The following is a 15,203-nucleotide window of genomic DNA, read 5'->3' as shown; positions in this document are numbered from 1 at the left end:
TAAACATTATAAAACTTTCCATCTGTCTCCGTGGTGTTCTTCATATTGGGCTTCTCTGAGAACCAATCATGACATAGGGGTTATTGCATGTCTTCTGTGTTGTCTATTTATTTTTTTTCCCTTTTCATGCAATTTTTCTTTATCTTTCTCTCTCCCCTTAGTTCTTAACCTCTTTTTTTTTTTTTGCCTCCCTTCCCGTCTCAGTGTCCATTGTATATTATTTTACTCCCCTGAATAATTTTCAATAAAGTTTAATCTAACCTTATAGTAACACTCATAATGGCCTGCTTGTGAAAGCAAAGCTGTTGGGCTAACATCTAGCTTTGGGAAATCTATTCCCAGAGTCATATTGGCAAAACAGGACACAGTACAGGTGCCAGTTACATAAACTGAATTTGTCAAGTTTGACCAAGACCTGGATGACAGAGAATCTTCACAGATACAGTGACAGAATGTGTCCATTGGTGCTACAGTAGGGTCCATCTGATTGGCAAGGATGCAGGAGGCAGCTGTGGAAAATCATTGCCACAGATCCCTCTATGGTCTCTGCGGAAGAGTTCTGCCTCTTCTGATGGGTCTGAAGGCCGGGGAGGTACAGCCAGCGAGCACCTGTGAGTGCTTGCACTTCCAGCAACTGAGAAGACCCTCCTTACGGTAGACCAGTTGAGGGAGAGATCCATCTCGCCGCCCCCTCAAAAGACAATTTGGGGTCATGGGATCAGCATCAACATTTTTTTAGATAAGAAAAAAACATGTCTGGGAAAAAGAGGACGTCTGGTCACCTTACCATATCGACAACTTAGGAACTGGTAACTGTAATCTCTAACAGTGATATTCAGGTTATGGAAGCGACAAACTGCTTCTTGTCCTCTCCAAATCCAATACAACTGGACAAAGACGGTCACCAACTCAGATGACTTCACTGACTGTTTAAAATCAGGTGATAGGGTTAGGAGACGGCTTCTGCACGGTAATGATTAGTTTATTTTAATTTTACATAAATACATTTAAATTACATTTGATTGTTACATTTCTTAATTTCAACGTATTTGTAATTTAATGGGACATTGAATTGTGCATTTTACAATTTAATGGTGTATTCCATATTTGAACTACGTTTTAGATAAATTTACATATACCTATGGCATTGTAGATTTATTTTTTTATTCATATTTATGTCTTTTATGGTAGATTCTAGCCCACCTTAGACCTCAGGGATCAGCTCACCATGATAATGAAAAACCATCTCGTTACCCACATTGGTGTCGAGATGGAGTGTCCAGGAGACACTAAGGTAAAGCTCTGAATCGGGAGTTCTTTCAATATTATTCAGTTTGAAGCTTATTTAGTTTATTTTGAATTATTTTTATTGTTTGTCACCAGAGTGTGTAGCAGTATCATTAGAAATAAAGTGTTACCTTCTATTTAAGGCTCGAGGTCAATACTATGATCCTTTGAATAAATATTTATGTAAGTTTACTCATCAGCAATATTCCTTTTTTTCCCTTTGGGATTCATATTCCGAGACACACCTGCAGCTTTGTTTGCCTGGCACCGCCCCACGCTGGTTCCAACTTATGATCACTGATCTCTATGGCTTTGACGCAAATTATTGTTTAAATTTAATTATAATACAAATGTTTAAAGCATTGGAAAACATAAATTTTTGTTTGCAACCTGCACACCATATTAAAACAAAAAAAAAAATCGATTTTCATAAATTTTTGAAAAAGCTCCACGGAGCCAAGGGGGAGGCTAAAGAGCCGCATGCGGCTCCAGAGCCACAGGTTAGCGACCCCTGGGCTAATAGTTCCCATTGATTTTGCTTGTAAAGCGGGGAGAATGGCGCTAGGCTTACTAGCTGGTCACTGCTGGAAGATGGCAGGAGGGAGGTGTTACTATATTTGGGCAAAAATGGCAGCTCCAGACTCAGTGATCGCAACAAAATTATTGTTTTGAATTTTTTACTAATTAACGCAAAATTCATTAAATCACTGCAAACATATTAGTTTTAGGTATAAATAATGACCCATTAATCATTCCTTGCTGACCGGACTTTCCTTTTAGCAGCATAAACATAATAGCTATATGGTTTTGGTTGTATGCTCACAATATAAACAACACTTTCTGTCTTAACCTCATCTGCAGCTGAGGGATCTTCTCTCAGACCTGGGTTAGGGCATCAGTTAGCACTCAACAGTCTGTGGTGCAAAGTTCCACTGATGGATGTGACCTAAACATGATGTCCCAGACGTTCTCAACTGGATTCAGATCAGGAAAAACAGGCAGGCCATTCCATAAAACGGCATCATCATGCAGAAACAAATGACACGCCTCAGTCACATGAGGCTCAGTGATGTCACACATTAGAAGGAACCCAAGGCCCACATGGGTCTGAAGATCCATCAAATCCTCAGCTCTGGCTAGCTCATGGAGGGCTGTCTGCCCATCCAAAGAAACGCCTCCCTACACAATTACTGACCCAAAACCAAACTGGTCATGCTGGATGATACTGCAGTGTAACTTTCTCAGACTCTCCTATATGCTCTGTGTCAGCCTCTTTTCATCCGTAAAAAGCACAGGATGCCAATGGATTATCTGCCAGTTTTGGCTAAAGCTAATCGACCTGTACTCTATTGGCCTGTAAGTAGGCCTGAAATGTGGGCATCGGGCTCTCAAACTACCCTCAGTTTGAGCAGAAACATTCACATTATTCAATTCAGTTTATTTACCTAGCGCCAATTCACAATACATGTAATCTCAAGGCACTTTACAGTTCATCAAATCATCCAATCAGATTGATTCAAAGTTTTCTATCTAAGGAAAACCAGTTGAATGCATCGACTCATTGACTCTTCAGCAATCCCTCACACTAAGCATGCTTGTAGCGACAGTAGAGAGGAAAACTCCCTTTTAACAGGAAGAAACCTCCAGCAGAACCAGGGTCAATGTGAGCGGCCATCTGCTGAGGCCGACTGGGGTTCAAGGAGACAGAAGCAGATATACAAAAGGCAACTGTCAACCAGCTCCACAGGCGGTCCCAACCTCTGACATGGGAGCTCCACGAAGAGAGCACATCTAGTTAGTCACAGTCAGATAAACAGGACTACACTGAAAAACAGGCCGATCTCCAACATCTATAAACTAAGGTGTTGATGGCAGCAGCACAGCTGATATTTCTCTCCAGGATGGAGTCACAGCCAAACAGGAACAGACCAGATGAAGCTACTATGAGAAAAACCAAAGAGAGCAGAACGTTAAAGCTTGAACTAACAGATTCTGCAGAGTGGAAGAATAGAGATAGAATGGAGATTGATGAAATAGGGGTCCCTATGTCTTCCAGCAGTCTAAGACTATAGCAAAATAACTATGGAGATGCTATATACAATTGTGGCCAGCCACTAGAATGCTGCAGTTACTACAATTAATATTGGGCTACAAAACAAGTCCCAATTAAAAAAAATGTACACTAAAAAACAAAACATTTTTTTTTTCTTTTATAAAACGAAATATTCTGAGTCAGCCAGGAGTTCTGAAGACTGCTGGAAAAATGGGCAAATAAAGGCTGTAAGCCATCAACATTTCTGATTCTTAGCCACTAAAAAAGAAAATGTGAGGGTTTCCTTTTTTTACCGATATTTAGTTGCTATTACTGTTTTCATTTTTTGATGACTCTTCGAGGAAGTTCAGCTATAATTATTAGCAGTTGTTATTTCTTTTATAGAGTATGACAAGAAGAAATGGCATCTAAACATCTGATATTTTTCGTTTAAAAAGCATAATTAGGGTTCCACATAATAATAGTAATTTAATTGACTATTTATACTTCTAGAAATAGGATAAAGACAATAGCAAACAGAGGAAGAATATTAACATTCATTTTATCTTACATAGATTTCCACACAGTCTATAAGTAAATTCGTATAAACATTAATGTCTGGTAAAAATGCTTGAATCTGGCTGTTTATATATATATTTATATATATTTATATATATAAGTAAACACATTTTATATTTATATTACTGTATGTTTTAGAGTCTCTATTCTCCAGTTAATGATGAATCAATTACTAAATTAGTTGACAATTATTGAAATAATCAATTAATACAATTCATTTTTTTCAGCCCCAGATGAAATACATGAAATGGGCGACACAGAGTAACTAAAGCCCAGATGTTCAACTTTTATAGTGAAGTTAATATTTTAATGAATATATTATTTTGCTTGATACAGAGAGAGCATAGTAGGTAAAATTATAAGAGTGGGGTTTAACTCTGCATAATTCTATATCTTCAAAAGAAAGAACTGTATTTACCTTCTGTCTTAGTCGTTCAAATGAAAGCATTTTCAAAGTGGAAAACAGTCCTAATTCCACATTCATCAGAGCCGGTGATACTTCAAACATTGATAAACAGTATCTAATGAGTGTAGTGCTTATAAAATTTTTATCAATGGAGCAAAATTATGCTTTTCTCTTTTAACAATTAATTCCTCTTATCAGTACAGATGCTCACATCCAGCATAAAAAAAGGCATGCATATTGCATAGCACCAATGACACCTGACCAATAGTGTCCCTACCAAAGTTCAAATCAAACCTACGCCCTTTACAATGGACATCCCCTTTACATAAAGGACCTTGTAGCAGCCCTGCTGCTGTAACCCTCCATGTCTCCGGGGACTTATTCCATGCTCTGGATACTGAAAATGTTTCTACCACCTGATTATCTCCAAGCTGAAAAAAAACGCTTCTTGAGGCCTCTATGTGCGACATCGCTGACAAAATGAAAACTGACTAAAAGTTCAACCAAAAATGACGAGAACAGAGAAATGATCTGCAGAGTCTGCTTTATTGGGGTTTTCTGGGTTGCTGCCTCTCGTTTCCACCTGCTGGTGAAACTGATTCAAAACGAGTGTTAATATCTGACTGGTGACAATCGATTCCTTAAAGATGTGACTGATTTGGTGATAAATTGTTTTGTTCAGGTGTTCACTTTATGTATTCATTCTTTCAAGAGGTGACCAAGTGTATAAAATCTTAAAGAACTTATCTAAATTGAACAATAAACAACCACATGTAGAGTGATGATGTTTTATTTCAGCTCAATATCTGAGGTACATATTTACTGATTTCACATAAACATAACAGGCTACACATAGTTTTCTACATGTTAGCACAACACAGAACATTTACAGCAACTCAGACATGCACAATGACGGCAGCGACAGAAGCTGGCTCTGCTAGCTCACAGCGCCGCCCTCACAAGAACTGACCAATCACAGAGCTGGGATTTTACGGAATTAGTCATTAGGAAAACAGAGGAGGAGATTAAAGGGGCTAAGACCTAAAATATTAAGACAAAATTTTGACACTGAGCACAATAATGAAATTATATTTTCAGTATTGACAAGAAATATGAACAATTTTTTAAATAGCATTTCTATATAGTTTAGTTTCATATATTTGCACACTTCATGAAAAAGTAGATTTGATCCTATTGGAGCGGACGCGTTCTCTTTCACCTTTTTCTCTTCTGGTATAATACTTTCCAGTGTTACGGTGCAGGACGGGGGGATGGGGACACAGGGGGGTTTAACAGTGACTTAAAGCGGGGGCTAGTTTGACTGGGGTCACATGCAGACTGATATGTACATTTGTAAACTCTCTCATCTCCTCCTCCGCATACTAAACCCAATTCATTTTTCTGTTATGTTTCTCCAGCCTAAAACCCCTTTTCTCACCCCCTTTTCTCTCTGCATCCCTCCCTCCCTCCCTCCGCTCCTTTATGTTCCTCTACTTTAAGTCTCCAGCGTCTCCCTGGATGGTCTTTTTGATGCGGAGCAGCATGGTGGTCAGCCACTGGTCCAGACGGGACACCGAGTCAAACTCCTTGACGGCCTCTGTGAACGCCTCGCTGTTCTGTTCCTCATGGGCCTCCAGGAGTTTCTGTTGAAGCAGATTTCAAAGCTTACATTTCATACAGTCACGGAAATAAACGACCGGTTATCCATCCGCAGCAGTATGTCGCAGTGAGCTTGTCGCAGATATTTCTGCGACTCTGAACCTGCCTTCACGGTCTGAGTATTCCCAGAAGCCCAGATCCCCCTGTTTCCTGTTTGGGTTGGAATCTCTGATCCTGCGGAGAACTCCTGTATCCCTAAACTGTTCCTGCCTGATCTGTTCTCCCCTGTCCTGGATCGTCTTCCTGCATGTTCTCGGTGGCTGCAGTGTCAGGGACACTCTGGGCAGCTTGGGGCCGCATCTCGCTGGCAGTGCATCGGCTGATCCTGCCTATGGTTGGGGTTGGACTGAAACATTTAACCAGGTAAGTGACTCACGCTGATAATCATCTACTGTCAGATGATCGAGGTCACTTACTTGTGTTTCTCCCTCCAGAGAGTCATTTTGAACTTTCCTACTGACTGTCTCACATTGAATACTGGGTCCAGCTGTCCCTGTTTTATGATATATACAGTTATAATCTTTATTCTGTATGTGGCAAAGATTTGGGAATGGAATGAGACCAGCGTCCTTCAGCTAAAAACAAATTGTGATATTTTGATGAGGCTGGAGCCATGGATGTTTCCTCATCTGCAAACATGTATGATGTGATGATGTGACACACTGGAGTTGTATATGATGCTTCTCCAACAGTTAATCTTCCACTTCCCGAGAAGTGAGCCGGTTGGTAAGAAGCTGCCTTCTGTAACCCTAAGCAACTTTTCTGATCTGGGTAAGATTAGAATTTCTATCACAATCTTTTGTCATGTCTCCTGGTTATTTAATACATGTACTACGTTATAAAGTGTTATTTCAAGAGTTTGTCCTGAGTGATCTCTTTTCAGGAAAACAAACTGGAGAGAGAAAGCTTCAAGATGTAGACACAGACACCATGTTGTGTCGCTATTTTTAATTAAGCATGCCAAAAGAGGTCCCCTTTGGGATGAATGGTGTCTAACCTGTGATTTTTTTTTTTTTTGTCAGTGTGACGAAGATGCAGCAAACCAGTGGAACTTATGTTTGAAGGACAGCATTTCCCCTACCATTAGTTTGCCGTTACACCTGCTGGGAAACTCCAGCGAGCCTGTAACTTTTTATTTATTAATTTTTTATAGTGATGCACGATATTAAAAATTTCAACCGATTCCGATAACCGATAATTTCCTGCTTCTCAGGGCCGATACCGATATGTTAAAATTTAATTTGATTTTCTTATTAACACAACATTAACATAATATATTGATATAATCTACTTTGTGCAGTATAGATAACTGATGAATTAGCTGATTTGACCTATCTACAACAAAAAACAACAACTTTGTGACACTGCAAATGTTTATTTCTTTTCATTTCACCAAAAAAATAAGGTAATCTGCTATAAAACATGTAGCAAGACACAGATATGCATCAAACATGCATCATAATTTAACAAAAAAAGTGCATCTCTTATGGAGGTATGTAATAAAGTAAAGTGCATTCTGAAAACCATTAATGCTTGACTGCATTAAAAAAAAAACTCAGTCATTTAGATAAAAAAAATGCTTACAACTTCAACTTAAAAGTGTGCAAGCATGGTGTTAAACGCCTGACATATCATTGCGGCAGTATGTGATCCGGGGCACTCCTGAGCATGCAGCATGGCTTGTTGCAAATTAAAGTCCTCGTCTAGCCACTGTGCTGTTAGACTTAGCATGCTGACAGGGCTAACATCGGACATCCATATGTCTGTTGTGAAACTTATGTGTAGTCCGTTCTGGTCGATTAGGCTGTGGATGTGTGTGGCAACAACATCATAAAGTGCAGGGAGGGACACGTCTGAGAAAAAGCGGCGGCTTGGAAGAGTGTAGCGTGGCTCCAAGTGTGCCAACAGGCTACGAAAAGATGGCTCTTCGACCACGGAGAAAGGCTGGTCGCCGAGTGCAATGAACTCCATTACTTTGCCGTTAATGGCTTTGGTCTTTTCACTGTCTCTCGCAAAGGGTCTACTTTTTTCAAAAGACTGCAGAATGGTAACATCGGATTTTCTTCCTTTAGTTACCGCATTGGTTTCACTGCTTGTGCTAGCGGCTGCAGCCGCTGCCTCATACTCTTTTAATACCTCTTCGCCGCGGTGCCGACTTTTCAGGTGAGATATAAGATTACTTGTGTTAAAGCTTGACGACCTTTTTCCTCCTCTCGGAATCCGCAATGAACAGGCGTTGCATATAGCGAAAGCATTGTCATTTTCGGCCATTGTGAAGAACGACCATACTGGTGAAGGCATGTTTGTCTACTTCCCCACTCACTGGCTGCATGCATTGGATGTGACGTGCCACTGCGCGTCATGGCTTGTGTCGTCAAAATAAAAGTCGTTACTCTTGAACGCAGTTTCCGCGTTTTTATTAAATTATCGGCTATTTTTATCGGGAAAATATGGCTATCGGGCCAATAGAAAATAAGCCCAAATCGGCCCGATAGTTTAGGTGACCAATATATATCGTGCATCTCTAATTTTTTATTTATTTTTATTTATTTAATCAGGACAGAGCACATTAATGAGCAATCTTATACTTGAATGAGCCAGATTATAGCATAGTTGCTCATTTTAAATCTGTCGTCCTGATGCAGACTTGCTTATGTAAGGTTAGTGCGGATGGACGGTTGGTGCTAACAGTTAGTGTTTAGGGGCCAGTTTGGGATTGGGCCATGGAGTAACTCCCTGAGGATGTACACCTGGCATCTTGACTATGTTCTCTTTGATAACAAAGACCAACTTTACACCTTTAACCAGAGATCTGTGATATTAAATCAGCCACTTAGGCATTGAATCACAGGCATCACTTAGTTTGTTTCAAATGACTCTATGGGGAATTAATTGAACCAAAAATTAGTGATTGAAAAAAGAAACTCACCTTTAGCAGTTTGAGCTCTCTGGAGTCTGAGAAAGCAGGAAACATCTCCTCATACTTCTCTATGGCCAACTGCAGATCAAAAGTGACAGGTCAACTCATCTGCTGATGTGAAAATTGAAGCAGTACACTGCAAAAAAAGTCAACTGAATATCAATCATTTCATATAATTTTCTAGAAATAAGTGTGTTTGCACTTGATTTGAGTAGGTAAGTAAGATGATCTACCAGTGGGGGAAGTTTCTTTCAAGTAAAATAAGAAAAACAACCTGCATTATCTCATTTATTGGGCACTAAATAAGTTTACCTTATTTCAAATTGACTTACCTGCTCAAATGAAAGACAAACACATTTATTTCAGGAATTTTGGACTCAAGTTTCGACCAATTTTTGAGGTGTAGAACAATCGATGGCCACATGCCGGGTAATGGGATGTTTGTTACCTTTGCATTTAACTCATCCACAATGAAGTGACACAAGGAAGCTTTGAAGAAATACTCTTTAGCGTTGTACTTCAGCAGAGGATTGTCCATAGTGCTCATGGCAACCTAAAACACACAAACATTATATTACATATACTTTTATGTAATCATGCCTGTAATCTATGTATATTAACGTCTATAATCGGGGGTTTGGTCCTTGAAGGAGCTTTTTACTTTGCAGGAAAAGATAAAGAATCATCCCACTCAGACTCCTCTGGCAGAGCAGGAACCAACACATCTGAACTGAACCAGCTTCCCAGAGCTGCTGTTTACCAAATGCTGGTACCTGTTCGTAGATCTCGATGGCTTTCTGATACTGTTCCAGCTGAGCGCTGTAGTGTCCGACCTTCAGGAGACATTTGTTGGCTGAGCTGAAACAAAGAAAACCATTTGGTTCATAGGCGGATTACTAAGGTTCAACAACAGAGGGAAAATTACACAGAACATCCCCAAATAGGGGCTGCTGAGTGGAGCAGTGGGAGAGGAATGCTTTTGAGCAACACTTTTAAGGCAATAATCAGTGAAATTAGGTGTTTCCTCTAAAGTTCAGGCAATATATTTAGTTAGACTTTAGTAGTACTTTAAAGTACTTTATTTGGCTGGGATAGTTTGTTTCTTTCGAGTTATTTTTCAAAATAAAAAGTCAAAATCTATATTTCGTTGTACTAAATTATAATTTAGTAATTTTATTATCACTTTTTCAGTTTTGTGTTATTTGAATTGCTAGCATGAAATGATGTAAATCTTCAAGCGCCACTGTATGTCTGTCCCGTGTACTTGAGCTGACAGGTTTCTGGATACCTATTCCTACCTTTCTGATGACCAATGCCTTCCTTTCCCACAATGCAATGGCATCATTGGATGAGTTCTTACCTTCTAGCTTTACAGAAAACATAAGAAAATAGGCCTAGTTTGGAGCCTTGCATCTCTTCTCCAACTGCCTATATATATAATTCTGAGGAGGACAGAGCGGGTTCTTGCTACCGGTTATGTGTTGCTGCCAGCAGGGGTGGATTTAGCAAATTTGGGGCCCTAGGCAAAGACAGGCAGGGGGCACTCTGACTTGTGAAGACAACACATAAGAGACCCATTACACAGATAGAGAAATGTTAATAGAATAGACATCTATTATTTGTTCCAGGTTTTGTTCCTCTCTTCTCGTCTCTTTTCTTGTTGTTTTCCTCTCTATGTTTTGTACTCAGATGACTTTTCATGCTCTCTAAAGGAATGAAAGATTTTTTCCAAGCACTAAGCTCACTTAGCTGATTGCTCCTTCCTGTGTTTCCAAAAAGGCCAAGGTAAATAACCCAGTCCTTCTTTTCACTGTAGACAAGCCATGATCTGCTTCTCTGTTCTCCATTTTTCATTTGGATGAAATAATAGCTGCATGAATCATGACAGCAGACAAGATGGAGGAGAGCAGGAGGCGGGGTTACCAATCTACTGGCTCTGGAGAGCAGAGTTCGCTGCTTTTATATGTTGTCTCCAAAGTCTCCACTAGTAGAATAAAGTCACTAGATTTGGCGCTAGGTGCTTTGTTGAAATAAAAGTGCTAGAGGGGTCTGAAAAGTCACTAAATATAGAGACAAAAGCGCTAAGTTGGCAACACTGCTCTTCGTATAGCAAAAAAGAAACCTATATCAGCCCTGAATATTTAATTTATTATTTTTCTTGAAAATTAAACATGGATAAGCTAGAGGCTCAAAATCAAAATAAAACGGTCTAATTTAACTGTATAGGTAATATTGGTCAATATTTCTGAAGATGCATGCAGAATATAAGAAAACAATATGAGCCAGTAACTGTTGTTATACAGTACCAGTTGGATTTTAAAATTACTTTAATCCCATTCTTTGTTACATCCAAGAATGATCCAACCATTTTTTCCACAGTTTATTGATCTATGAGTCAAATCAATTAATGTCTCTAGATGTTTACATACAGTGGACTGCACATATTGCAGTATTTGCCTTCAAACAACGTGCCAGAATGCTCAATAAGGCTTCAATGAAAAGCCTTTTAATTCTCAGTTAAATTACCCTAGATCCCCCTACATTGGAACTTTTTATTAAATTATGAACTAAATCAGTAAATGGGTTATATAGTGAAGCTTAAAGTATAATGTTGTCACCTCAAATGATCTTAAAACGTACTGTTATAGAACAACAGCAACAGAAAAGAGAACTTTTAACTTAATACTTTGAGCTCTGTGAGCTCGAAGATGCTGCTGCTGCAGTGCATGCTGGGACAGCTGTTAAAGGGGTCATAGAATGATTCTATAGGGTATTTGGTCCTTAAGGTCTCTGAATAGGGTGTGTAACATTAGTTGGTCGGAAAATGGTATATTTGCTTTTCTATGAGCCCTAATGCAAGCCTGGTTAAGAGCCCTAGAATGAAACGACAGGTTTTCTTCCTGTTATGGTATGATCATGAATATTTAGATGAGCTGTGCACTGATTGGTTGGTTTACAATGAGCAAAGCAGCTGAGCAAAGACGCATCATAGGAACAAGCACCTACTCACGGAAACATCAAATTATTGATATGGTAGGGTGACAAGACATGTCCTACTTTTCAAACCTAAAAAAATGTCCGGAGGAATTTCAAAATTGTCCGGGATTTTGGTCGACTACAGTGCAGCAGAACCGAGCCGTGAGCCACGGGGCTGGTCCGGGAACCCCGGCGGACCGTGACTGTAGCCTGGACACAGGTGGCCCTGCGCTGCCCTCTGCCTGCCTTACCAGCCCCCTTCCTCCTCCCATTCAACAAGTGTACCAACTTCATCTGAATTTGCCCGTTTTATGGTGGAAGTTTAGAATTGTGAGATTTGCAGAGAAAGGAGATGTCGCTGGAGTTTGAACTTCTCTGTACGTCCATTTCACCCACTGAACTGTCGTTATTTATCTATGACAATGGAAACTCGGTTTTGCATTCTATGACTCCTTTAAGGGCTGGTTATCCTCCTGTAGCAGTGTGTCGCAGTGAGCTTGTCAAAGATATTTTTGATTTATGTTCAATTTTGAAGTGTGGTCTGCGCTATGTTATTCCACGCCACAACGCAAGAGGAACAATCAGGAACTAGCTGTGGGTCTAGATACGGCCGAGGCAGTGAGAAAGTGGAGGCAATTGTGCGACAACGGAGGGACATGAGGGCGAAAAAGAGCGGGTATCCGGGTGGAAAAAGGGTCCCAGCGTTCTCGCCCACCTCGCTCTTCTAGCTGGTCCATCTTCACGAGTCGTTTTCCACAATGGTGGTCATACAAACAAAACAAGCCATAAGGCACCAAACAGGAAATACTCATAGTGTAGAGCGGATGTAGATTTAACCAATCAGAGTCCTCCTCTCTGCGGTCACCTACAATTTTGGAGAGGTGCAGCAGAGTGTCTGCGAGGGGGGGTCATATCTGCGTTAACTGTGACACACACGCAGATTACCTTGTTTCTGAGTATAAATCAGCCTTTAGTCTGGACAAGTCTGCTTTAATGCATGCTGGGTAAAGAGGGAGGGGTGAGAACGACATCCGGGGACTTTGTCCGTTCTCGGTCTGCTGTTCTTGTGAATTGGAACAGTACCTGGGCTGAGGATGATGACGTTTCACAAGCACATGAGAATGCACAAGTAAGATCCCACTATACTAATCTAAGCATCAATCAAAACAGAGTGGGATAATTGTGTGTCTTTCACATTTGTTCCAACATGTTTACCTGTTGGACTCCTCCCCCTTGTAGTAATCTGCTGCTTGCTCATAGTGAGCGATGGCCTGAAAAAACAAACACAAACACGTCCAGTCAGGACCAGTCAAGCCACGATTACAGGAGGAGAAGAAAATCCCTTTACCTTGTCAATATCCACCAACTCGGACTCATAAACCTCTGCTATGGTGATGTGATGTTTGGCTGCGATGGTGAACCGACCCTGCAACAAACACCAACATTCACCCACAGCGTCCCTCACAAAGGAGCGTAAAGGAGGAGAAAGAGAGGATTACCATGTCAGTGTAGATGTCAATGGCCTGGTTTAGACAGTTGATGGCCTCTGGAAGGAGATGGAGAGAAAAGAAGACTCTCAGGAGGTCTATTAAACCCAATTAACAGTCTTTAATCAGAATTAGCTTCCTTCTGTGACTAATACGCTAACCTAGAGTGGAGCTCCTGGAACAAACCCAGATATCAGGATCTTTTTTAATGCACTGAGGGGAAGCAGTAGTGAACTTTCAGTCTTCTAAGGAGGGATAAATCCTGTTAAATTAAACAACTGAATGGATGCATGGAGGTCAAGTCGGCTATGAGAACTTATTATCCAGTTCTGGGTCATTTCTAACCCTTCGCTGCAAAAACTGAAATCTAAATAAGTCATGTTTTCTTAAAATAAATGCATTTTTTTAAATGAGGAGGAAAGTGAGACACGTTGCCAATGGAATGAGACAACTTATATTTAAAATAAGAAAAAAACTATTGTATTTTCTTTTAAGTGCATATAAAAATATAGTAGATAGATATACTCATTCCACTTGCAAATCTTTTTTTTCCTAACCTACTTAAATTAGAATGTTTTAACTATTTCTACATAATTTTTGCAGTGTGTGTATCCTCTCTACAGTCTACACTGCAAAAAATTAATCTAAATAAGTAATTATTTCCTAAAATAAGGGAATTTATGATTTAAGTTAGACACCTTGCCAATGGAACGAGACAATTGATATTTAAAATAAGAAAAAAACAATTGCATTGTCTTATTACAAGTGCATATTATCTAAATATCTTATTTTAAGAGTGAATATGCTCATTCCATTGGTAAATACACTTAATTTAAGAATTTTCTACTTTTAGTCTGCATCCTGCTCAGTCCTGGTCTTGGTTATACAAGTCTTACAAGCTTAGATTTGGACAAAAAGCCAAAAACAAAGTGTGCAACAACACCATTGAACTTCGTAAGAATTATTTCTATTTATTTACTTACGTTTATGATTTAAAGAAGTTTTAATAACTCCAATACTCTAAGGAAGAACCCAACTAAGAACAAACCCAAAAATAATGACACATTAACAGCGAAATAATCATCATCGTCATCCCTGTAAAATTTCAAATCCTCCAAAATGTTCAAGGATGTTGTTTTTTTGACATGTCCTGTTTGCTAATATTAACCTGACAACAGCCAGATGCATGTCTCGCTCCGCCCAGCTCCACTCACATACGTATGTGAGCGGAGCTAGGCGGAGTTAGACATGCATCTGGCTGTTGTCAGGTTATGCTAATATAGCCCAATTGTAAATATTTAAGTACTTTTACACTAGAAAAAAAGATCTAAAAATAAGTTAAAAAAAAAGTAAATTAAGTGTATTTACCCTTAATTTAAGTAGGTAAATGAGATAGTTTGCCAATAGAATGAGTATTTTTACTGCTAAAATAAGATATTTAGATAATATGCACTTGAAATAAAACAATTTTTCTAATCATAAGTGTAAACTGTCTTGTTCCTCTGATAAGATGTCTCTTTTACCTCCTCAATCTAAGAACAAATTCACTTATTTTAAGAAAAGGTGACTTATCTAGTTCCGATTTTTTTCCAGTGTAAGGTAGGTATTTTTTAGCCTGGGTGCCAGTCCGAACTTAGTCCCGCCCACAAGGTTTGAGTTCGGGGAAGTTCGGTCTGGCTCTGCTCCATAGTAGCGCGAGTATTAAAGCCCACTGTCAGGCGATCCAATCAAATTGTCAGGGCGGGCTTTATACGATGATGGCCAGATGATCCAGAGTAACGTAATCAACCACGTGACCAAAGCGCGCTTGGGTGACAACAATAAGGGCTGCCACTGGAGAGTTTGGGTGAGTAGATT

The 15,203-nt window shown here is 39.6% G+C and overlaps 1 protein-coding gene across 1 annotated transcript in view; it reads right to left on the bottom strand.

The window, feature by feature from the left end:
* Positions 1-5,067: 5,067 nt before the first annotated feature.
* The window catches only part of LOC107099465 (beta-soluble NSF attachment protein), a 16,192-nt gene continuing 6,056 nt past the window's right edge, over positions 5,068-15,203 (bottom strand). Inside the window, exons 4-10 of the mRNA XM_015397604.1 lie at positions 13,359-13,405; positions 13,208-13,285; positions 13,075-13,130; positions 9,657-9,741; positions 9,332-9,436; positions 8,893-8,961; positions 5,068-5,947 (exon numbers count right to left, since the gene is read on the bottom strand). Coding sequence (XP_015253090.1) covers positions 5,795-5,947; positions 8,893-8,961; positions 9,332-9,436; positions 9,657-9,741; positions 13,075-13,130; positions 13,208-13,285; positions 13,359-13,405 — 593 coding nt within the window. The 3' untranslated portion in view covers positions 5,068-5,794. The remainder of the gene's footprint in view (positions 5,948-8,892; positions 8,962-9,331; positions 9,437-9,656; positions 9,742-13,074; positions 13,131-13,207; positions 13,286-13,358; positions 13,406-15,203) is intronic.

The sequence above is a fragment of the Cyprinodon variegatus genome, unplaced genomic scaffold (assembly GCF_000732505.1).
Source record: "Cyprinodon variegatus isolate N-32 unplaced genomic scaffold, C_variegatus-1.0 Scaffold873, whole genome shotgun sequence".
In the NCBI taxonomy this organism is placed as follows: domain Eukaryota; kingdom Metazoa; phylum Chordata; class Actinopteri; order Cyprinodontiformes; family Cyprinodontidae; genus Cyprinodon; species Cyprinodon variegatus.
This window is presented reverse-complemented; position numbering and strand designations above follow the sequence as displayed.